This window comes from Parus major, chromosome 14 (genome assembly GCF_001522545.3).
Source record: "Parus major isolate Abel chromosome 14, Parus_major1.1, whole genome shotgun sequence".
Lineage (NCBI taxonomy): Eukaryota > Metazoa > Chordata > Aves > Passeriformes > Paridae > Parus > Parus major.
Window position 1 is genome coordinate 1,401,078 of NC_031783.1, and position 23,885 is coordinate 1,424,962.

General features: G+C 51.1%; 1 protein-coding gene across 2 annotated transcripts in view; it reads right to left on the minus strand.

The window, feature by feature from the left end:
- Positions 1–23,885, minus strand: part of LOC107211381 (syntaxin-binding protein 4-like) — a 37,461-nt gene that overhangs the window by 11,471 nt on the left and 2,105 nt on the right. The window contains exons 2-11 of one of the 2 annotated variants that reach the window (XM_033517961.1): positions 20,204–20,299; positions 19,317–19,386; positions 18,254–18,328; positions 9,828–9,913; positions 8,997–9,117; positions 6,464–6,605; positions 6,168–6,274; positions 5,260–5,413; positions 3,650–3,722; positions 643–740 (exon numbers count right to left, since the gene is read on the minus strand). In XM_033517961.1, the coding sequence (XP_033373852.1) occupies positions 643–740; positions 3,650–3,722; positions 5,260–5,413; positions 6,168–6,274; positions 6,464–6,605; positions 8,997–9,117; positions 9,828–9,913; positions 18,254–18,328; positions 19,317–19,386; positions 20,204–20,299 (1,022 nt within the window). Of the gene's footprint in view, positions 1–642; positions 741–3,649; positions 3,723–5,259; positions 5,414–6,167; positions 6,275–6,463; positions 6,606–8,996; positions 9,118–9,827; positions 9,914–18,253; positions 18,329–19,316; positions 19,387–20,203; positions 20,441–23,885 lie in introns of those variants that run through there. The other variant, XM_033517960.1, reaches the window with a different exon arrangement.

Consider the following 23,885-nt stretch of genomic DNA (forward strand, 5'->3'; position numbering starts at 1 on the left):
GGTCGCTCTGTCCCCCAGAGGATCAGGGGTCCTGTGCAGATGCTGCCGGAGTCACTCTTTGGCAGAATAACTCTGCTCCGGGGATGGAGCCGCGCTGCCGGCGGGGGGCAGCAGATGTTCGGCACATCGGGCCCTCTGTCCCCACGTCCCCTCTCAAACGCCGGAAAAACCCAAAGTGCCAGACTGGGACACGGCCCCCAAGGCACCCTGCCCCTCACCAGGGTCTAGGTGAGCACACAGGCAGCTCCTCTCCATGCCCATGGAATGTGTTTTCTATAAAATGATGGAAAAATCAGCGATTCTGGATGGCTTCTCGATGAGGTATCCCCTATCTCAGCCTTCCCTTCCCCACACCAGACTGCCTGAGGTCGCCCTAGCAGTGACCAAAAGTTTGGAGGGCACAACCTTAGCCAACAGGATAATGCCCAGGGGAGGAGCAGCTGCCAGGAGAAGACTTCTGGAGCTTCATGGAGCCAAGAAACAGCCAAGATGAGCCAAGGGATGGACACAGTCAGGATGTTTCACCCTCTTTACCTTCAGAGACTGGACTCAGCCTCCAGCAAGCTCACCTGAAGATGGACTATTTCCTGCACAGTGCACAAGGAGGAGACCTTGCTTTGGGGAGAGGGATCTGCCACTTACCAGTTCCAGTTTTCCATCCTTGAGCCGGATATGGGGATCCAGTGCTACTTTAGGTTTGGTGCCTGAAGCTGCTTTGTAGTTAGAAGCAGAAGCAGGTGCTGAAAAATCAAAAATAAATATTAATGGGGAAGCATTTGGGTAGAGGCGTCTGCAAAGTGAAATTCAGATATCTTGTTGTATGAAATATAAAGTGTGTGCAGCAGGGCAAAAATCCAAGTCCAGGATTTACTAAAACCGACTCTGGAAGGCTGAACTAGGCCTCTGTTGGGAAGATTGGGTACTGAGGCAAATCCTTCTGAAACTGGGCTTCAGCATGGTTTAAAACAGTGTTTCATCCAGGGACAAAGAACTGCAAAAATAGCACTTTGGAAATTTCCAGTCACAGAATTTTGTGGAGTCTTGGAGTTATGGTGAACTGTGAGAAAAATGAATTAAAATCTGCCTGGTTCTTGTCTGCTCTGATTAAGCAAAACTGAAAGAATTCCTGACACCCATAGGAATGAACAGATTAAAAGTTATGTGGAAAAGCACCACTCTGAGATTTTTTCCCTCCCCAAGGCTGCAAAAAGCCTTGAACCCTTTTCCCCTCAGCTGGGCAGGCAGGTTTTTTGGGTAGAAGGAGCCACATGTGCTGTGAAGCAGCCACAGAGGCAGAGAGAGGCAGAAGCAGCAGCTGCTGTGCTGGTGAAAAGCTGTCATGAGCTGGATGATCCAGCTGCCAACAGCTGGCTCAGCATTGCCAGCACTGCTGCACAGCTGGAAAGGTCCAGAGCACAAGCACTGCCCCTCCATCCCTGGAGGGAACCCCACCTTTTCCATTATGATTAACCCTTGCCTGTAAGGAACCATGATACTCCCAGGGAAAAGGGCTGTAGAAGGCGTTACCTGCTCCTGAAGAACCCAACCAGACTCCAGAAGAGTGCAGAGCTGCTGTGCCTGTCCCTGCCCACCCTGCACCCTCAAACCATCAGCTCAGGGGACAAAATTCCTTCTTGTGCCAGCCACAAGATTTGCCCAGGGAGCAATTCCTTCTGCCTGCCTGGGATCTGGTTAACATCACGGGAAGCTCTGTTTTGCCAAATAACAGAGCTCCTCCAGAACCCCTGAGCACTTCTCCCCTCACCCTCCTGTCCCTCAGGGTACAGCCCAGGTGCCAGGAGAAGGCAGTGAGGAGCAGCAGAGGTGCTGCATAATCCTCCTAATCCAGGCATCCATCTGCTCTGCTAAGGCCAGCAGCTGGGAAGCAGCAAGGGGTAGCAAATGGGTTTGCTGGATCAGCCACCACCACTTCCCTCTCCAAGTTCAAGGGCAGAGCCATTACCCTTGGAGCCATGGCTAATCAGGATTAGCTCCATGTGGCTTTGCTGTCAGCTCTGGACACAGCCATATCCAGGGCATCCATCAGGCACCCAGAGAGAGGCACTGCCTGGCCCAGGCTCCCAGCCTGGCTGTTCTTTCAAAGCCAGTTGTCTGTCTCCACGGATGACAACACTGACATAAAGCCTCCTTGGCATCCCACATTCAAATCCTGGAGTGATAAAATCCCCCAGCTAAGTCAGGCCATGGGTGGGTCACTGCTGGGGCTGGGTTGCTCTGTCCCCATCACTGGACTGGCTGTCCATGGTGGCCACCTGAGAGTGTCCCTGGCATCTGCAGGGCATTCAGGGCAGGGAGGACAGAGCTCATCCCTGTCCCAGAACTTCTCCAGTGTAGCATGGAAGGCAGAGCTGAAGCTGCTGAGCTTGCCCAAGGTGAGCCAGACAACCCTGGGAGCAGCTGCTCCATCTCCTGCTGATCCCAGGTATGGACTAAACACGATTTACCTCCAGTGCTTGCTCTTAGCCTTCCAGAGGGAATTACAGCAAGGCACAGGGATTTGTAAGCAGAGCCAACATCCCAGGGAAGGAAGGGCTGTTGGATTTGAGGCTGAAAGTATTTGAAGATTTGAGGCAGCACTTGTTCAGGTTTTGTTGAGAAAGTCCATCCTTCCCTTGGGGCAGGAGTCACAGGGATAGCGGGTACCTTGGTGGAGGTTGTTTCCCTGGGTTCTGGGGATTATTGAGGTTTCCTCAACAGTATTAAGGGATTTGGGAAGCTGGAGGGTGATTCAGGTTCACCCCCCGTTGCTGTCACACTGTTGGATGTACAGAGTGGGTCTCTCCACAAAAGAGCTCAGGAAACCCAAAACACAGAGATGAAACACAACATGGAAAAATAAGCAAAAAACTGAAGCTTGGGTGTAGAGAGAAATCTGATTTATTTAACACCTCTAAATCATTTCCCAGTTTGGCCAATTGAGGGCATCCTCAAAGCCTGGGCAGAGCCCACAGTTGCTGTGTACATCCCAACCTGACTGCTTTCATATTGTGTGTCCAAGACCCCCCATTCCCCCCAGAAGGGAATGTGGCCTGTGGAGAACCTTCTGCATTTCTGGGGTGAGCAAAGCCACTGCTGCAAATGAACCACAGGCTGAGAGTGGAGGAATTTGTCTCCTATGAATACCTCAGTCCTTGAATGCTTTAGTAAAGAGTTTTGCTACTATGGGCAAACATGGACATAATTACTACTTGTTGAGTAAACCAAGGTGCTGGCTGCCCTCTCTCTGAGCAGGCTGAGTGTCACCATCACCCCATTAAATTCCACTCCAGCAGTATGAACACTGATAAAAATCTGGTGATATGACCAAGGGAATGGATTCCTGCTGCCAGAGGGCAGGGTTAGATGGGATATTGGGAAGGAATTGTTCCCTGGGAGGGTGGGGAGGGTGCCCAGAGCAGCTGTGGCTGCCCCTGGATCCCTGGAAGTGTCCAAGAACAGGGCTTGGAGCAACCTGGGACAGTGGAAGGTGTCCCTGCCCATGGCAGGGGGTGGAATGAGATGGGCTTTAAAGTCCCTTCCAGGCCAATCCATTCTGTGATTTTGTGATTCTATAATTTCACAATCCTCAGCTCTGAGGGACCACAGCTGTTTGTCACCCACACAAAGAGAATGGCTGAGCAGGACTCACCTGAGACCGTAAGCTCTGGTGGGCAAATGTCCGGTGACAAAGAAGGCACAGGAAAAGGATTTTCACGCCTATTCTAGAAAAACAAGACAAAATGGCACAGACAGTTGCTAAGAAGAATCTGCTGGTGTAAATAATGAGCAGGAGATAGAGGAGTTCAAGACAGAGCCATGAGGGCACTACATACATCTCTTGTGCAGGTGGGCTTGAAAGTACTCCAGGGGTTCCTTTGGGAGCACCTGGCACAGGCTGAGCCAGCCCAAAACCTCTGGTCACACACAAACACCTCTGTCCTTGCTGTAACTGTGCTTGAGTGCTGAGGCTGGTTTTGACCTCACCTGGTTTCTCCACAGAGATTCTCCCCAAAGCTCTGCATCCAACCCAGCAGGGAGGTCCCAAGTCTGACCACAGCCAGGTGTAATATTTACCCCAAACCCATAATTATCCCAGTGAGCAGGGCAGGAAACTGAGATCAGTTCACACCCTTTCTTGTGTGCTATGTCATGGCTGAAAGCACAAGGAAGAGGGGAAAATAACCTGAGGGTGAGCACCACCAAGACAGCTCTGACACAGCTGGGGGCTTGGATGCCAAGAGGGGCACAGACTGTTGTGAGGACATACAGACAGGTGGCACATGTGCCTGGGCACTCTTTCCCTGGTGTGGAAGTCCAGACCTCATCAGAAGTTCCATCTTGCAGCAGCAAAGTGAGGAAAGGAGCCATTTCAGTCCAGCCAGTGGTGTGATTTCATACAAGTGTATAGCATCCCACAGGCTGGGGGGGAGGGGTCTGACCACAGCACTCAGCACAGCTCCAGGGGCCCTGGTGCCTTTCTAGGGCACATCTCCAGCCTAGGCAACACATATGTGACATTCATGCAAGTCTGTGTCCCCACAGGGCTGGAAAGCAAGAGGTTTTGTGAATGGTGTTGTATGAAAGGAACATCCAGCCAGCCCCTCTTGAAGGAAATTTGTGTGGAAGAGGACAGAAAGAACACCCAGCATGGCACCAGTTCAGGAGGGGAGTGACAAATGCACACAATGGAGCTGCAGACCCTGAGGGTTGTGTGGATAAACCCTGTCCAGCCATTCACAGCTCGAGCACTTCTCTGCAAACACAATGTGGAGCTTGGCTTTGCAGGAGGAATGAACCTGGCTTATCATTAGAGTAGTCAGGAGCAGGAATGGGCTGTGCAGGAATGCTGGGGATTCATCCTCATCAGAGGGCTTGAAGAATAAAGAGTTGTGCCTGCCTTTGGCTAGGAGCCTAGATCAAACTGACTCCAGAGATCCCTTCCAGCCCTATGACTGGTGCCCAATGAGATGCAGGTTGCTATCCACAGAAGGCCTTTGTTTTTTTTTAAACCTGAGACTCTTGAAACAGGTCTGAATGCAGGCCCTGGAGATGAAACTCCTGTCATTACCTCCACAGATCTATCTCTGTCTCAAACCCAAGAGAGAAGAAATTATTTCTGATTTAAAATATCTGCCTGCAGGTAAATACATCAACAGTACAGACTTCCCACAGGATTTCCAGAAGTATTATCAGGGAGTCCCTAAAGAAGAGTTCTCTGACCAAGGAAAGACCCCAGGATTGAGATGAACTTCCACCTACCTCTGGGGACCTCACGTGGACCTTCAGCCTGCAGGAGCTCAGGCCATTTCCCACAGCCTTTGGAGGTGGGGATGGGATGTTGTTGTGAACAGACAGCCCCGGATGTAACCGTCCCCTCCCAGGGATAAAGGCCACTTCTGTGCTTCCCTCGTGTCTTTAACAAACAACAAACACACAACATCTTATTAACAAAACAAAAGGCACAAATTTGCAGAGCTCCCATGCTTGTGGTTCTGTCTCCAGGACAACCTCACCTAAGCATGAGTAGCCTGTACCAGTGCAGCTGGATCTCCACCAGCTGCATTCCATTGAATCATGGAATGGTTAAGGTTGAGAAAGACTCCTGAGATCATTGAGTCCAACCATTTCCCAGGTACTGGCAAGGCCACCATTGACCCCTGTCCCCAAGTGCCACATCTCCATGGTTTTTGAACACTTCTACAAATGGTGATTCCACCACTGCCATGGGCAGCCTGTGCCAAGAGCTTTACGACCCTTTCCATGAAGAAGTTGTTTCTTATATCCAGTCTAAACATCCTCTGGCACTACTTGGGGCTGTTTCCTCTTGTGCTGTCACTTGTTAATTGGGAGAAAAGCCCAATCCCCACCTGGCTCTGCCCTCCTGTACAGATCCATAGTTCCTCTCCTGAGGTTTTTTTCTCTTTTTTAACTTCAGTTCTGTTTCAAAGTTCTTCTGGGCAGTGATAGGAGATACTCATGAAGCCCAGAACATAGGGAAGGTCTGGATTACACTTCAGGATGATCCATGCCTTCAAGATTTCCTTATGTGTCCACCTTAAAGCATCATTTAAGACTAATAGTGCCCTTGAAGCCAAACCTTGGCATGAAGTGTTCTGCCTAAGACACAACACCACCTGATTATGAAAGGAAATACTTCCTATGCCTACCTGAATTTGGCTTTTTCAATTATTTTTCTGGCCTCCTCATGTGTGCTGCCCACCAGAGAATCTCTGTTGATAGCGATGAGTTGGTCTCCAGGTCGGAGCCGGCCATCCTAAACAAACACAGAGAAAGACAAAGCATTGAGAGGGGATATCTCTGCCCAAAGCCTTCTCCTGCAACGCAAATCCTCATTAATCCACGCAATTATCCATCTACTCTTAGAAAAGCTGCTTCAGAACAGCCACAGCCTCTAGGAAAGGTCCCCATGGCAGAGCTCCTGAGGGTCTCCATGCTGACTTACTTTGTAACAGTCCCCATCTGGCAGAAGCTCTTGGACATAAATCATGGGTCCATCAGGCCTGTTGGATCCACCACTGATTGTCAGCCCCAAGCCAGAGGAGTTTGCTATAGAAATGCTCTGGATCCCAGAGTCAATGGAGTAGCTGCAAGGGAGAGAAGTCAGCAGGTAACTCAGGGTGATCTGGATTATCTTCTCATATTGCTGAACAAACTGCCTGGATCTTCTTCCATGCCTGATCCTTCTACCTTCTTCCAGCCTTTTATTTGCATCCTTCCTTCCACCCACCGTTGGAAAGGGGAGGTGAGGGCTCCTGTTCTTTGGCAGACATTGTTTAATGCTATGAAGGTGACTGATTCCCCCTAATCCCAAATAGGGGAATACTCATTTAGAGAAGAAACTAAAGATTTAACTAGAATATATTTGGCATTCCTGGTTTTATAGCCAAAAGCACACAAATGATCAATGTGGTTGTTACTTGAATCCAACTAAATAACCAGACAGCAATTTACAGATGGATCAGCTATCAAGCAGCTCTTAGCAAACACCAGAGTGAAGCTAGGGATACACAGCTGGGTGTGTCTTAACCAGGGTTTGGACCCAAAATCATCCAAGATGCCCTAAGAAATGGGCATCCTTTATAGCAACACCCACCACACTGAGAGCTGCTGCTGTGGCAGGTGGCTCACTCAGTCAAGGATGAAAAGGAGCAGCAAACAGGCTGGACCCTTCCCCCTGAGAGCTGCTGGACAGGACTCTACAGGCCACCACAGCAGGGAGGTCTGGCAGTAGCAGAATTGTGGGAGCAGAGATTTCACTGAGCTCCCATGGGCAGCATGGGAGTGGGTTGAGGAAGGATTTGGTGGTGTATGAGGATCAGCAAACCTTTTCCTCCAAAGCTGGTGGGTGCAGCTGGCTTTTCACTTTTCAGTTTATTTCCACAGCAGCCACTGCCCAAAGAGTTTGCACTGGCTCCTTGTGTTACAACTTCAGACACAGCAGCAGCTGTGCATCCCCTGCCCCACAGTGACACCAGCACATGTTCCCAAGCAGTGCCATCCCTGGTGGTCAGACACCCCAGTGGAAGCTGTGCATGTGCCTTAGTCTTATGAAAAAACATTGCTTTAATCTTAGGGAAATGATGTCATGAAATACAACATTCAAATGCTCTGTTCAACCCAAAATCTCAGACACTGACTGTGGTGAGATTGCATCGCATCCAATTCCCATTGCTCAGTGGAGTGGCAGGACCTCAGGTGATGCCATAATGAGAAATCACAGCCTGGGGACATGTGGTGAGCAGAAGGGGTGGCAGCCACACACATGGAAAGACCCATGGCCCAAATTACATCTCACAGCTGACCACCAATGCTCAGCTGAAACCACTGCTCTGTGATTCCAGGGGAAAGCCACTTGGGCCTGGCACCAGCATGGAGACAAGCAGAACACAGCACAGCATGGCAAGGAGGCCACCAGGAGAGGCCCCTGTAGCCCAAATGCCCATTTTCCTGCCCATGGCAGGAGGGCTGGAACAAGATGATCTCTGAGGTTCCATCTCACCCAACCCATTCTGGATTCTACATCTCAGCCCGGAAGGAATTAACAGCACAGTAAGGATGGCTTGTCCAAACCAGCTGCCAAGTAGATGATCCGGTGTCTCCTCTGTGTGGGTCTCTCACTCCATGCAAGCAGCTTAAACTTCTGGTGCCAAATATTTGTCCCCTGCAAATCCCTAATAAGCTGGTATTTAGCAAGAGGATTTACTGGTTCTGCAGTGAGGGCTGATTCTCTTTACCAGTAACTTGGCTTGTTTGTGCTGGCAAAGGAGGGGAGCTGTGAGCCCTGGGGACAAATGGTCCCCATTCCATGACTGTGAACACACTCCAAGCTGTCCCTCTAGAGAAGGGCCTGGAGATGAGACTCTGCAGAAAAACCAGCTCTGCCTGTCCAAACCTCCGACCCTGTGGAATGTGCAAGGGACCACATGAAAACACACTCTGGGAGATGCCCTGGCCACCAAAGGATGTGGTGACTGCAGGCTGATGACCCCAAAGCAAAGGGCATCAGGGATGTTTGCATGGAGGGGTGCTAGTGCTCTTGGAGCACGGAGCCAAAGTGCCAGGAGCAGGGCAATGGGAAACAAGCTCCTAAAACACCTCCTGAAAGCAGCACCATCCTTACAGGAACACTCTGCTCATGGTCTGTAAGGTGATGTGAAAAGCCCTGGCTGTAAACCATGGCCTCTCCCTGGGATTCAGAGGGGAGGAAGAGGAGCTGCTGCATGGTTAACCATGGTGCAGACATACTGGTTGTCTCAACTGGGAAGCTTTTCACCCCTTGGGAATCAACTTCCCAGCAACAGCCAGGATGTCACCACCACATCCAGAAGATGCTGTGGCCTCTGAACCACTGTAGTGACAGAAGAGTAGAGAGGACATAAGGATGAACAAAACTGCTCAACAAGCACTGGAATTATTCACTGGCTGTACCCTCTGACATTTGGTGGTGTCCTGATGACCACCAAATGCGTACGTACTGTGCGTGAGGAGCGTGCGCCAGGCTCCCGAGGAAGGGGCCGTGGGAGCTGGCAGGGCTCAGCAGCAGCGGGCTCTGGGAGCGCGAGGATGAGCCTGAGGAGGTGCTCTCCAGGTATCGACCTGAACAGCAAAGGCAGAGTCAGTCCAGGGCACACAAACACTCCAGCATCACCCGCCCCCCTGCTCTGCTGCTGAGAGCTGATGCTGCACTCCTAGATTTTTGGGGAAAACCACATGGTGGTTAAAGACATCAGGATAGGGCTGAAGGAGAGGACACATTCAGCCTCCTTGGCACAATTCCAGCGTGGGACTCACCCCTCTGCCAGCCCCACACACCTCTGCCATAGGGGAAGGGCCAGCAGCTCTCTGGTGGGATGCCAAGGCATAGGGAAAGTTTTCTTGCCCAGGCACACACTGCTCTGTGTGCTGGCATCTTGCTTAGGTCAACCTTGTTGAATCTCATTAAACATTTCCCATTTGCAAATGAAAAATAATGATCTTTGAATGAATTATTGCTGAAACACCTTGAAATCCAGAGCAAAAATCTACAGCTGCACTTACTGATGGAGTCACCTGCCCAGCACATCAGGCAGAATCTGGGGATCAGGGGAGCGGCTGTGACCCCAATTCAAGTCTCCCTTGATCATCCCATGGCAGCATTGGCCATGCTCTGGGCTTGCACCAAGGGTCTGCAGTAAGGATGAGCTTTCTTCAAGCCCCCACCCCAACACCTACTCAAATCCAAGCACAGCTCCTTCAGAATGACACTGGGATAAAGGAAACTGTCTCTGCAGAGAGAAGGGCTTTCAGTTCCCTGCTGAGCTACTCACTGCCGCCGTGCAGGATTGGTGAGCTCCGCGCTGAGCCCGTGTTGCTCTGGGAGCCAAACTTCTCCAGCAGCTCAGAGAACTCTCTCCTGCAAACAAAACCACATCAAAGCAAAACCAGCCAGCTGCTGCTCAGAACTCCCCCACATGTTATATGGCAACAGAGCCTCTGATGGCAGTGATGGTACCAAGGCTGCAGGGCTGGGGCTCACCAGCTGTGGGGAGCAGACAAAGTTTCCTCATGCACAAGGAGAACACCTGGGTTTCAAGAGCTTGTGCAAGGCTTCAGGTCTGTACTCAATCTCATGACAGTGCAGCTTTCCTGTGATGGGCTGGAGCTCCAGAGTGCACATTCCCTGGCCTGGAGTGTGTTCAGGGCAAGAGAAGCTGGGAAGGGACGTATCCTTAAAGGTCTTTTCCAATCTTTATGATCCTATGATTCTATGGACAGGCTCTGTGCTGAGAAATGTCATTCCTCAGAGAGGGCAGATGGACACTGGAGCCCTGCCTCACATCCTGTCTTGCACCCCACCTCATGGACCCTCCTGGGAAGGTTTTCACCCCCAACTATAAGGCTCAAAAGTTTTGCAAACATACCACACAAATTAAACCCTGACAGAAGGTGCTGTAACTCCTGAAAATATAATCCAGAAATTCTTGGCCTACTTGTGACTCCTTCTAGGACAGTTAAATACAGGTTATTCTCTGGTTTTTCTCCTCTTTTCCTGGACAGAAAGCAGATCCTGTAACTCTTGCTGGAGTAAAGAGGGAGATGGCTTTTGGGGCATCTGCAGAAGCATCAGCCCACTCTCCCAATCAATGCATGATGATGTTCTCCACAAACAGCACAAGCTAAACCCTTGGAGCATGACATGACAACAAAGACCTGCATGCAGTCTCATCCCCCAGATCCCCTGGAAAGTGATCTCCATGCCCAAGCACCAGATGCTTTGTTCCAGGTTAAGTTTGACCACCGTGTGTTGAGCCCTTGATGAGCTGGAACTACCTGAACACCACAGGTGATTTGCTTTGTGACCTTTTTTTGCTGAGTGTGACATCCTGAGTTTTTTTGAATTGTGTTAAGAGCTACCATTGTGCACATTTACCAGATCCTGCCTCATTTCTGAAACCTTTCTTTGAGTTGCTGTGAGCCCCTCACATCCTTTCAGATGAGGAGGCACGGAAAGGAATGACATCTTCATCATGTTCACATCCAGCAGCCTTCTGATCCACCCCTGCCACGCTGGCTCTTTGCTCTCATGTTGTCCCTCTGCAGTGCTGGGGGTTCTCTCCCTTCATAACCAAACCCCACCTGACAGATCTGACCTTTTGGCAGAGAGATCCTCAAGGATGATTAATTTCTTACACATGCCAGTTAATAAGCATCCAGGCAGTGGGAGAGACCCTGGAAATGTTATTTCAGTGGCCACAGTAACACCATTAGATGTCGTCTTTGAAGGCAGGAGGGAATCCCCATGGGAAGGTGCCTTCCTGATGCCATAGCCTCAGGAAGAGCCTGGTTATGAGTGGCTCCCTCTCAGGCTTGACAGTCAGACAAGCTCAAGAGGTGAACCTGTAGGAACCCAGCCACAGCAAAGATCCCTGAGCGAGGAGACTGCTGTGACACACTCGCAGACGCTGCGTCATCTGCGTTCCTCACCAGGACAGATGTTGGGTGTTATTGGCTAGATTAGAGTCAACAATATTAAATGATGAATGAATCATCAGCTCCTCAGGTTCCTGCTGGAAGTGCTCTCAGTAATTTACATCTTCCCAGTCACAACCAGCTCATTAACAAACTTCAAAGACCAGCGCATGCCTTATCTAATATTGCCATCAAATTTATGCCTTATTCATTCCATTTAATGCTAATTTAAAACCCAAGTGTCACACAATGCTCAGTGACAAGCCTTGGTGAATCCCAATATTTGCATCCATACTATTGTCTTTATCAACCAAACCCATGGCCTTAAAAAAGACATGACTTTGTTCAGAAAGCCCACGTCCCACAAAGCTCTTTTGGCTTTCACCTCTTGGGCACAAACTTCCTCAGGAACAGCTAAGAAGGTGTTCCCCCAGGAACACCAGACATCCAGAAGATGCTGTGACCTCCCAGTGATTGTGGTGATAAATCAGTAGAGGGGACATGAGGATGATCAAAGCCATTGTCCAAGCACTGGAATTCTTTATTGGATCTACTCCTCAGACAGTGACAGGCATTTGGTGGCCCAGCAAGGGACATCTGTGTGGGGCCAGCTCTGTGTGACCTGCACTTACTGTGCATGGGGGCAGGGGGAGGCAGTTCCATAATGTAAGGCACCAAAATTATGTAAAATATTAGGAGAAGTTCTCCATGGAAAGGATGTCAGGCTGGAACAGGCTGGCCAGGGAAGCAGTGGAATCACTAGAAGTGTTCAAAAAACATGTGGATGTGACACTTGAGGCCATGGTTTAATGGTGGCCTTGGCAGTGGTAGGTTAAGGGTTGGACTCGAGGGTCTCAGAGGGTTTTTCCAACCTAAGTTGATTCCACAAGCACTGGGAAGGCAGAAGACAAGTCAGGCCCTGGTTTGCTGATCTGTGGATCCCTGAGCCGAGCCTTGGGTGGATCTCAGCAGAATTATTCCAATTTCCCAGTAAAATCTCTGACTTTCTGCAGTTGATTCACACCAGTTTCACTTGCAGCTCACACAGCCCTGGCCTTACCCCTCCCTGACCCCGTGCAGGGGCAGGTCCAACACGCTGGAATCTCACACATTATTCTCAGTGGTTACCAAGCTACAAGCACTGAGCTTTTATTTTGGGCTGAGTATTTCTGTGGTCATCTATTGTTCCATTTTCCTTAGATAATAATCCACCAGAGCACAGAGGAGGTTATAAACACCAAACAATGGCTGAAATACTCTTAGTCAATGCAAATGGAACTGGTGCAGCAGCTCTGTGACCCTGCAAACCCCATCACCAACCTGTGCTGCCAAACTGTCATAAGTGAGGACATGCATGGACTCAGCATTCCTTGATGTTGTTTATTTTGTGTCCTGAAATTCATCCACAAAGGAGGTTTATCATTGTTTGCTCAGGAGCCTGAAGGAGCTGTGAGACTGGGTCCAGCCCAGGGACAATGTGACCAAATGCCACTGTCCCCGCTCCTGCTTTGTTGGTCAGTCCTGCCAGCAGCCCCAGTTCCACCAGGGACACAAACACATGACTAACTTGAGGCACACACTTTTCCCAGCAGAAAGTAAAACACTTTCTGGTGCCAGTCTCCTGGGAATTAATTTTGTGCTCAGTGCTGTGTTTGGAGGAGTTTGACGTGGGCAGACGATGCCCAAACATTGCCGATTAATGAACACACTGAAGGAATGCCAGCAGGCCTTGCTTTGTGCTTTCAGACACCAAGAGGCTTCAGAAGATGTCTTTAATATTTAAAATTTGACCCTTACTAAAACATTGTGAATTGACAGGTGCCTGGAGGACTAAAATGCCCAGCTTTATTAAAAAACAACAACCATGGCGTTGTATGAGGTGGAAAGTTCATTTTAACAAGCCCTTCTCCAGGATTTTTTTCATTAGGATGCAAACATTTGAGGTCTGGAGGATGCTTGCAATGGAGCTTGGCCCTGGACAGCCTTCAGCCAGCCCCAAGGTGGGAGGGGGGGTCTGCCAGCAGCAGCCAGCTCCAGGATGACTTTACTACAGATTAAGCAGCAAAGGGTCAATCTCCCTGAAGAAAATGGTTGTTTTATCTCATAATGCCTCTTTGTCCTGCCCTTTTGTTCCTGGGAGAACAAAGGGTGAATCCTACATCAAAGGTTACACAGCGTCTGGAAACCTCAGCTCTGCACCACAGCTGGGAGAGAAAGTGCAGTCTGTGACATTAGAAATTACTGGTTTGTCTCAAAAAAAAACAAACGGGCAGGTGAGTGGGAGCCGTGAACCCAGAGCACTCCAAACACGTCACAAAGGCAGCTTTTCTCACACACAGCTCCAGTGGAATCAGGGCACCCACAGCCAGCCCAGAGCTGACACCCAGCTGTGTGGGGAGGTCACACCCTAGAGGGGAGGGATGGGGCATCCAGAGGGACCTGGACAGGCTGGAGAGGGAGAACTGTGCAAAATTCATAAAGCACAACAAGGCCAAGTGCCTGGGTCAGGGCAATTCCAAGCACCAATCCAGACTGGGCAGAGAAGGAATTGAGAGCAGCCCTACGAAAAGGATTTGAGGTGTTGGTGGGTGACAGCTGGATTTTCCCTGGCCATGAGCACCCAGAAACCCCCCAGGGCTGTGCTGAGCCCCAGTGTGGGCAGCAGGAGGGGGGGGTTCTTTCCCTCTCAGGTGAGACCCCACCTGCAGAGCTGCCTCCAGCCCTGGGGCCAACAGCAGCAGGACGTGGAGCTGCTGGAGAGAGTCCAGAGGAGCCCATGGAGATTCCCCAAGGGCTGGAGCCCCTCTGGAGCCAGGCTGGGAGAGCTGGGGGTGCTCACCTGGAGAGGAGAAGGCTCCAGAGACACCTCAGAACCCCTTCCAGGGCCTAAAGGGGCTCCAGAAAAGCTGCAGAGGGACTTGGGACAAGGGATGGAGGGACAGGACACAGGAAATGGCTTCCACTGCCAGAGGGCAGGGATGGATGGGATATTGGGAAGGAATTGTTCCCTGGCAGGGTGGGCAGGCCCTGGCACAGGGTGCCCAGAGAAGCTGTGGCTGCCCCTGGATCCCTGTCAGTGTCCAAGGCCAGGCTGGATGGGGCTTGGAGCAGCCTGGGATAGTGGGAAGTGTCCCTGCCATGGCAGGGGTGGAATGGGATGAGATTTGAGGTCCCTTCCAAGCCAAACCATCCAGTCCTTTCCCTCTCTCTGGGTGGGGTGGAAGCAGTGCCAGGCATCTCACTGTGCTGGGAAAGGCTGGCTGGTTTTTCCAAAGCACAGCCTTTGTCCCTGGCACACCCAGGTCTCCCTGCCAGTTTAGCTCCAAGTGCCCAGAACAACGATGGGCTGAGCTGTCACTGTCACACGCAGGGCTGGCAGGACAGGAGGGACCATCCTGCATCTACACCAAGCCAGGCAGCAGCTCCAGCCACAACCCCTCTGCTGGGAAAAACAGTGTGGGCAGAATGACCTGGGCAGTGATCCTGCCTTTGCAGGCAGATTTTTCAGATTCAGACCCCTTGGGCCTGGACCTCAAGACCGGTGTTCAGCTCTGGCCCCTCCCAAGGCCGACACTGAGGGGCTGGAGCGTGTCCAGGGAAGGGAACAGAGCTGGGAAGGGGCTGGAGCAGCAGCAGCAGCTGAGGGAGCTGGGAAAGGGGCTCAGCCTGGAGAAAAGGAGGCTCAGGGGACCCTTCTGGCTCTGCACAGCTCCCTGACAGGAGGGGACAGCCGGGGGGAGTTGGGCTCTGATCCCAGGGAACAGGGACAGGACAGGAGAGGGAACAGCCTCAGGTTGTGCCAGGGGAGGTTCAGTTTGGACATCAGGAGGAATTTCTTCATGGAAAAGGTGCTCAGGCCTTGGAAAGGGCTGCCCAGAGTGGTGGTGGTGGGGTCCCCACCCCCAGAGGTGTCCAAGTTACAACTGGACATAACACTCAGGGCTCTGGGCTGGGAGATCAGTCACAGGTTGGACTCGATCCTGAAGATCTTTTCCAGCCTCTTGATCCCATGGGTCTGTGATTGTGTTCCACACTGCAGGGCACTTGCAGAGAAGCAGCCTTTCCTTCCTGCTGGTTGTGTGAGCCCTGTTAATCCAACAGCCCCCATTCCTGGGATGCTGGGGATGCATCTCGTGTGGAGACACAATGAATTTCATATTTTATCATGCCAGGACTCAGAGGTGCAGCACAAACTGGCTCCTCCCAGTGATAAACCTGACAGACCAGGCTGATATCTGTGCAATGCAGAGAAACAAGGAACTATTGTAACTTTCAGGCTGAGAATGAATAAACAATAATTATGACTATGCAATAAAATTATCCTTATTAGCTGAAGGTCAGCACAGACGAAAATCAGATTTAAGCATCACCTGAACCTGGTGAGTCCAGCTCCAAGTCTGAATTCTCTGCTTTAAGCCCTGGCATTACTGCTGCTCTCTGCAGCCCAGCTGATGCGACAGGCCCAAAACATGCATCTGATACACGCCAAAGACTGAGTTCCATGAAAAGCACAGGTAATTTGGGCCTATAATTAACTCCAGGGACAAATAATAGCGTTTATGACTCAATTTCACCCGAGGGCAACCACAACAAAATGCTACTCAGCTGAGTCATTGGGAAAATTGGCAGGAGGGTTGGATCCAAACCAAGAGCCATGACGTTCCTTCCTCCAGTGTGCCTTGAGTGCTCTGGGTGAGGAAGGATCTGAAAATAAACTGAATTTTCTCTGCCCCGTGTCCTCCTCAGCTTTCAGGTCTCGTGAGCTGCTTTGCTGGGCAGTGGGAAGGAGGGAGGCTGCCCACAGCTCATGGCATGACACCTCCACAAGCATTGCCCCCAGAGCTGATGGCCCCTTTCCACCCAGCTGGCTGCTCACACACACTCAAGGACAGACTTAAAAGATAACAGGGCATCAGTAAAAGACAAAACTAAGTGGGAAAAAAAAAAAAAAGTGGAGAGCAGAAAAATCCTTCCCCATGTTCCCACAGCCCTTAATCCTGGAGATATGTATTCGTGTATTAAACAGTTTGTGAGATGATTATGTAAGTGAAATCTCTGCAAATCTTTTGGGGAAAAAAAAAAATAAATAAACTGATTACTTCCCCCCTCTCCCTCTGGCTAACCTTTTGCAGATCTAACAGATAACCACCAGTGAACGGAGGCCAAATAAATTGCTTAAAGTTTCATTGCCCTGCCGGCCTGCCCCAGCTGCCTGCAGGGCGACCGGGGACTGCCGACAGCAGGGGGGAGCCGGAGCCGCGCGTGCGGGTGCTTTAGGAAACATCTGCTGCAATTTGGGATATCGAGATGCATGAACAGCCTGAAACAGATCAGGGTGGAGGCAGAAAACCTGCACTGGGGGCTCTGGCTGAGATATCAAGTGTTTCCAGGAGCAGGTCCTGCTGCTGCTGCTGGACAGAGGGATCCCAGCTGAGCTGTGGGATCCCATCCCTCCTGCTGGGACAGAGTGTGAGATGCCCACTGGCACTTTGCCCTGCCAAGGGGACTGCTGTGATCCAGAACTGCATCCTGAACATCCCTGCTTCCAAAGGATCTCTGGTGAGTTCCTTGCTTCACCCAGCACTTCCTCAGAGCTGCTGAAGGACTTGCACTTAATGTAATAATAGGAGATGCCGTTTCCCCTGGAAGAGGGTGGCTAAAAGCAGCCCATCATTAATAGCAAATAATTCTTCCAGCAGTGTGTTGCTGTGTCAGAATTAGTCTCCCGCCCATCATTACAGCACTGTCACTGCTCTGCCAAGGCAGGAACGCTGCACAGCGGCTGATGGATAAGGAATGAGTCCATTATCTCCTGCACTAACGGGATGTGGGTGCGTTGAGCAAGGGACTCTGACTTCAGGAACTCAGGCAGAGCAAAGCCCCAGTGCCAGGAACCTGCCTGCCCACAGCCACGCTCTGCCAAATCCCACCCCCATTCCTCTGGCTCCTGCAGCACCTCAGCTTTCCCAGCCCCTGTTTCTATCAAGGGAGGGGATGTGCCAGGACATTGTGCCAGATCTCCTGTGGGATGTCAGCAAAGACCCCACTAATCCATACCTTGGTTCCCACAGCTCTGCCCTCTCTCATGGCACTGTCATTGTCCCACACAGCTTAAATCCAGTCAAGACAAGATTGAGCTCTTTCCTTCTCCTTCCAAAACCCTCTAAGTCTCTCCAGAGAGAGCAAGGTTTTCCAGGGAGGGGACAGGTTTCAGGGAGAAACTTTTCATCCTCCCTGAGAAGGAGGAAACCTCTGGGGAAGGAAGACCTTAATGTGTCCAACCAGAAAGGAAAGGGAAGATCCTGCTGTCCCTGTACATCTTCATGCAGAGCTCTGTGCAGGATGTGCACACAGCAGAGCTGAGGGAGCTGTGCCACCCTACACCAAACACTATGGCAGCCCTGGTCCTCCCTGGGGAAACACCTGTGGAGATCTGCTCAGTGCTGGGAATGTCCCACAGACCCCTCATAGGCAGGGCTGCAGCTGGGAGCTCCCAGCTTTGGAATGTCCCACAGACCCCTCACAGGCAGGGCTGCAGCTGGGAGCTCCCAGCTTTGGAATGTCCCACAGACCCCTCACAGGCAGGGCTGCAGCTGGGAGCTCCCAGCTTTGTTTCCCTTCCATTACAGCTCCACTGAATTCCCACCAGTGCACAGTTACCAAAGACCCCTGGCTATCTCCACCTTCCCCATGGGCTTTGAGCCTGATCTGCCCCAAGGCTCTCCAGCTGTGGTGCCAACCAGTGCCACAACCCCCCTTCCCAGTGTGCCATGTCCCCCCTTACCTGGCATCGTCATCGCGGGCTATCAGAAGGCGCATGTGGCTGGTGGCTGATGCTGTCCTCAGGATGTCCACAGCCCTGGAACACAAGGACCATGACATGTCAATCCCAGCTCCCAGTGGTGCTCCACTGGTCTCACCCTGCTCTCCTCAAAGCTGGGCAGAGACCCCTGACCCAGGGTTTGGCTGCATGCCTGTGGAGCAGCCCTGTTCCCTGCCCTGGTAGTGAGGCCAAGGGCAGCCAAGCCATATCCTGATTTTGTCACTTCTGCAGTAAGGGAGAAGGACCTGATAACAAAACCCACAAGATGCCTGTGGTGGTGAGCAAATCCTCCTGCACAGCCCATGGCAGGGGGCTGGAATGGGGTGGTCTTTAGCATCCCTTCCAACCCACACCATTCCATGATTCTGCAATTCCCAACCTGGGGAAGTTTCCATCCCAAGGACAGCCATTTTCTGGGTCAAAATACAAGTACCCCTGGCACAGCCTCCCACAGCCACAGAGATGTTCTCGTGGACATCACCAAACCCAGCTGCTCGGGGCTTTTGGCATCAGGACCAGCTGCTCATGCTGCTTCCCATCCAGCCTCAGCACCCTGTGCAGGAGTGCAAGGCAGACAATAGGATAACACCATGTTTAATGGGAAAGGAGAGCTCCCAAAGTGCTGGTGCTCCCGTGGAGCTGGTAATTATTCTCTTGGTGGGGAGCTGAGGGGCTGGATCCTGGCTCCAGAAGGAATTGCCTGCTCAGAGCAGCACTGTCAGGCTCAGGCACCAGCTGATCTCCTGTGCTGGGAACTGCAGGGATTACTGGGAAGCTGCAGCAGATGGAGTGGAAGTGCCAGGAGCTGTTTCAAACCCAGTGTTTTGGGAAAATGGCTGAGTATCTCAGATACAATTTGGGCTCACTGGTCTATTTTTATATTGAATCTTTCTGTCTGATAAGTTCTGAGTTGGCTCTTGGGAACAGCACACAGAGCAATGCCCTGGTGTCCTCCACGCCTAAGCCACTCCACAGAATCACACAAAAGCAACAGGAATGGAAAATTTCCATTTGGATATGGTACCTCTCACTTGTAACCCCAATCAGGGAGTCTCCATTGACCTCCAGGATCTGGTCTCCTGGCTGCAGGCGCCCTAGAAAAGAAAACTAATGGATAGAAACTGCAGAAAATACAGCTTGAAGGGACTGGGAGAGGCTGGGCAGTTCCTCACTGTGCCCAGAGACAGGATGAAAAACGCATTGGTTGTTCCAGAGATGCTTGTTTAACCTGTTTTTCCAGATGTCCATAAAAAAGAAGTTTCTGCAACCTCCCGGAACAACCAGTGCCAATGTCCCAGCACTTCCTCTGCTCTAGGAAGTTGCAAAAGTAAATACTGAAAACTGCAATAAAGCTTTTGCTTAATTCACTTTGAGGTCAAGTAGCTCAGTTTGAGGTCAGGTAGAAAACCATGAGAGCCACTTCCACCTGTTTTGGATTTATTTTCCTTTATTGGATGGAAAAATGGCGAAACATTTGGGAAAAAATTAAATCTTTTTAGTTGCAGTTGTAAAAGGTGAGCTCTGCAGACCCCTAATACCTACTTAGCTGAACATATTCAGAATTAAATCAGTGACTCAGAGCAGAGCTGAGTTTGCAAAAGGATCTCTGGTTGTTTTGGGGCCACAGGGAGGTGGGAAAGGACAGGAAAGTTCTTGTGTGGCAGAGATGGGTCATGCTCTACACACACAAAACAATTGTACAGATGCAGAGGAGCCAGTCCAAGGCTGCTGTCATATGTTAGAACAACTACCACACTAAAAAAATACCCCAACCCCTGGAAAATCTCCAAGCAAGCACCCAAAATACCTAATAAGAAATGAAACAAATGTGTGAAATAAATACTCTTGATCTGGGCTGTTCTCAGGCCTCATGGCACTCTGACCCTCATGAACTCTGAGTGTTTCACTCACCGTCCGCGTAAGCAACACCCCCTGGAAGGATCCTCTTGACATAAACTCCATATTCCTCTCCAGTGAGCTCCTTGATGCCACCGATGACCTTAATGCCTGCAGGAATAATACAGCCCATGACACAAAGGCAGGAGAGTCAGAGCTCGCACAGGCCATGTCTGAGGGATGCAGCCCCAAATTCAGAGCCATGGAATGGTTTGAGTTGGAAGTGACTTCAAAGCCCATCCAGTGCCACCCCCAGTGCCATGGTCAGGGACACCTTCCACTGTCCCAGGCTGCTCCAAGCCCCATCCAGCCTGGCCTTGGACACTTCCAGGGATCCAGGGGCAGCCACAGCTTCTCTGGGCACCCTGTGCCAGGGCCTGCCCACCCTGCCAGGGAACAATTCCTTCCCAATATCCCATCCATCCCTGCCCTCTGGCAGTGGGAAGCCATTCCCTGTGTCCTGTCCCTCCATCCCTTGTCCTAGGTCCCTCTGCAGCTCTCCTGGAGCCCCTTTAGGCCCTGGAAGGGGCTCTGAGGTGTCTCTGGAGCCTTCTCCTCTCCAGGTGAGCACCCCCAGCTCTCCCAGCCTGGCTCCAGAGGCTCCTTGGGGCATCTCCGTGGCCTCCTCTGGACTCTCTCCAGCAGCTCCAAGTTCATCACTGATGGGAAAGGATCTGTTCCTGCTGCAGATGAAAACATTCCCGGTGACAAGTGTTTCCTACAGGACATTCCTTCCCTGTGCACGTCTGGACAAGCCCCAGAGGCACCGCAGTGGTGAGGAGATCTGTGCTCACCTCAGGCCCCACCAGCCCCTCAGCCTCTGACACAGCCACCGATGGCAGAGCCACAATCCAGGAGTGGCCACTTGTCAGTGTGGCCGGGGGCGGGGAGCAGCAGAGGCAGGAGCACAGGGATGAGCCCGGTTCCATGGGGGGAGCAGCAGAGGCAGGAGCACAGGGATGAGCCCGGTTCCATGTGTGAGCCACCCCTCGGCCCAGCTCAGCTCGGGGCCCTGCAGCACCTCGGGGCTCCTGCTCCTCACAGCCGCCCCCCGGCCACGAGCCCGTCCCTGCGGCCTGCGTAAGCTGGCTGGCAGGAAAAGGTCCAAGAGACTTATTTATCCAGGGCTCGTTAAATCCTACTTCGAAGATCCAGGCTGTGGACAGAAGGATTAAAAATCCTGGCTTTAATTAACAAATCTCTTCCCAGAGCCGCCGGTCGGGCATTTTGCTGCTCTGGCCGGGAGGGCAGGCGGGGGCCGGGCAGTGCCACTGAGGCCAGCGCCAGGCCAGCTCCATCCCCAGGCTGCTGAGGGGCTGCTCCCAGCCCGGGAGAGGTCCTGGGCTGCCAGAAACGTCTCTCTCTGGAAAACAGGGCACAGCTGCTTCCCCAAAACCTGGGAACCCTTTCTGGAACAGGTGGGAGAGGATCCTGGATCGGGATAACTCAGGACACAGCACCATTTCCATCCTTGTTTCCCTTCCTTTTGCAACCCAAGCTCTGCTGTCAGGTTCCTCACAGTTTTCATCTGCCTCTAGGGAAAGACTTTGTCTCTCAAGTCACCTTTATATTAAATTAGATTAAAGCTAAATTATTACAATTTCCCAGTTAATTTCTATTTGCACCAATTGCTGCTTTTCCCAAGCTCCAAATCACAGCCCTGAGTGCTGGAGTTTATTCCCTGGGTTTAATGCATTAACCAGGCACTTGTGAGGGGCTGATTTACTGCTGGAACAGGAGCTCCCAGCAGAACACCTCAGGAATGGGCACTAATATTTTCTCCATTGCATTATAAAATAAATTCACTCAAATTGGAAGTATTGCCCCCCAAAAAGTATCTATAAGCAGCATGAGCCTCACCAAGGTGTGGGTCACACAAAAGTGAGGAGGAGATGCTGTGGCCATGGGCCAAAGGTAAAACATGTTCATGGCCAGGGATGCTCAGCTGGAAATTTCTCTGCTCCCTATGGAGCCAGGGGATCCCTGTGCTGGCTCTGCAGAGACACCCCAGGGAACAGAGATGGGCTTGAGAAACCTTGGGGTCCTGCAGAGGCAAAGCCCCATCAGTTCTCCTGGATGAGGAAGAGACTGGAAGTCCAGCCCAAGCCAAGGGGATGAGTCAGGAACTCATTCTACATCTTTCTTCACACTGTAACACGAAGGAATTAGGAATGCTGAAGCACATCAGACAAACAATATAAAATCTGCACCTTGCAGCATCTCCAGCAGCCCAGTGTGGGACAGGCGCCTGTGCCGAGGTATCAAATCAATAATGACTCATTTCCCTTTTGTGTTTGCAAATCAATTGTAATAATGCCTTAATATAGCTGAAGTATCTCCAAATCCTCCTTTATCCCCAACGATGTCATGTGAAAATCCGATCTTGTTATTAAAATCGGTGATTACTCGTAGTATTGCTCCAGACACACTCAAACTTGGATGAGGGGAGGAAAAATCCCTGAGTTTTAACTCCTTTGTTGGGAAAGCAGCTGGATTCTGCCAGGCTCTGCCCACTGCTCACACCCATCATCTCACCACGAAGGTGCTCTGGGTGCCAGTCCTGCCCCCCAAAATCCACTGGAGAGTCCCCACTGGGGCAGGGAGGAGGAGGAGAAGGGAGGGCTCAGACCACACCAGGGGACAGCAGGTGACTGATGGCAGCAAACCTGAATCATCCAGGACTGTGGTAGCAGCATTCCTGGGATGATACTTCTTTTACATATTTTATAAACATTTACTTCAATCAAATTTCTATTTGGGACCCAGTGTAGGTAAATAACGGCTCTTTAATTATCACAGCATCAAAGTCCCAGTATAATGCTTATTAAGTCATACTTAGGGCCAGATAATCTAGCCTATTTTGGATCCCTCTATTTAATCTTTCCTTTCTGGCAAAGGTCCTGGAGCTGATGTCCATGTCTCTATTTTTTTCACTTTTGCGGAACAAAGTTTGCCAGGAAAACTCCAGATGGACTTAGAGGTAAGACTGACCAAATCTGTGTTTTCTTTGGGCTTTTAATGATCCTATAAATTTTTCCAAGACCCTCAAGCTTCTCTGGTGCCTCTAATCCCTCTCCTACTAATGTCAGAGTCACAGTTCTCAGGCTATAATCTCACCTGCTCCTGGATCCGTGTCCCACAGGTCAGGGGGTGTCCTGGCTAATCTGGTTGTTTAGTCCCACTGGGATCATCCCGGGTGCGTCCTGACCCCACCGGCTGCCAGGCTGGGCATGGAGAGGGGCCTCCTGCTCTGTGCCTAAGCTGGCAATGTTCAATTACATTTCCCTTAATCCCTCTGTTGATCTTGCAGCCCCCGCCAGCTTTTTCTGTCTGGAGGAAGGGACAGATTGGAGGTGAATCACTCACTGCCCTGTCCTAAGCAGATGAAGGTCAAGATAATGGGATCTCAGTGTTTCTGAGAAATGCTCCTTAATCAGCACTTCCCTTTGATGGCTATTCTTTAATTCGAGGTTCAGGTTTGAGGAGCTGCCAGGTAACCCCTTTGAACTTCTGCTGAGGTTCATATGTGGGTTTCCACCTAAAGCCACAGAGCAACAGACCCGCGGCCAAACGCTGACCTGGCACCGAGCAGTGATGCTGCTCCAAAGGAACTGCTGGGATAACACCTGTATTCTACCTGAGAAACTGCTGGGATAACACCTGTATCCTACCTGAGAAACTGCTGGGATAACACCTG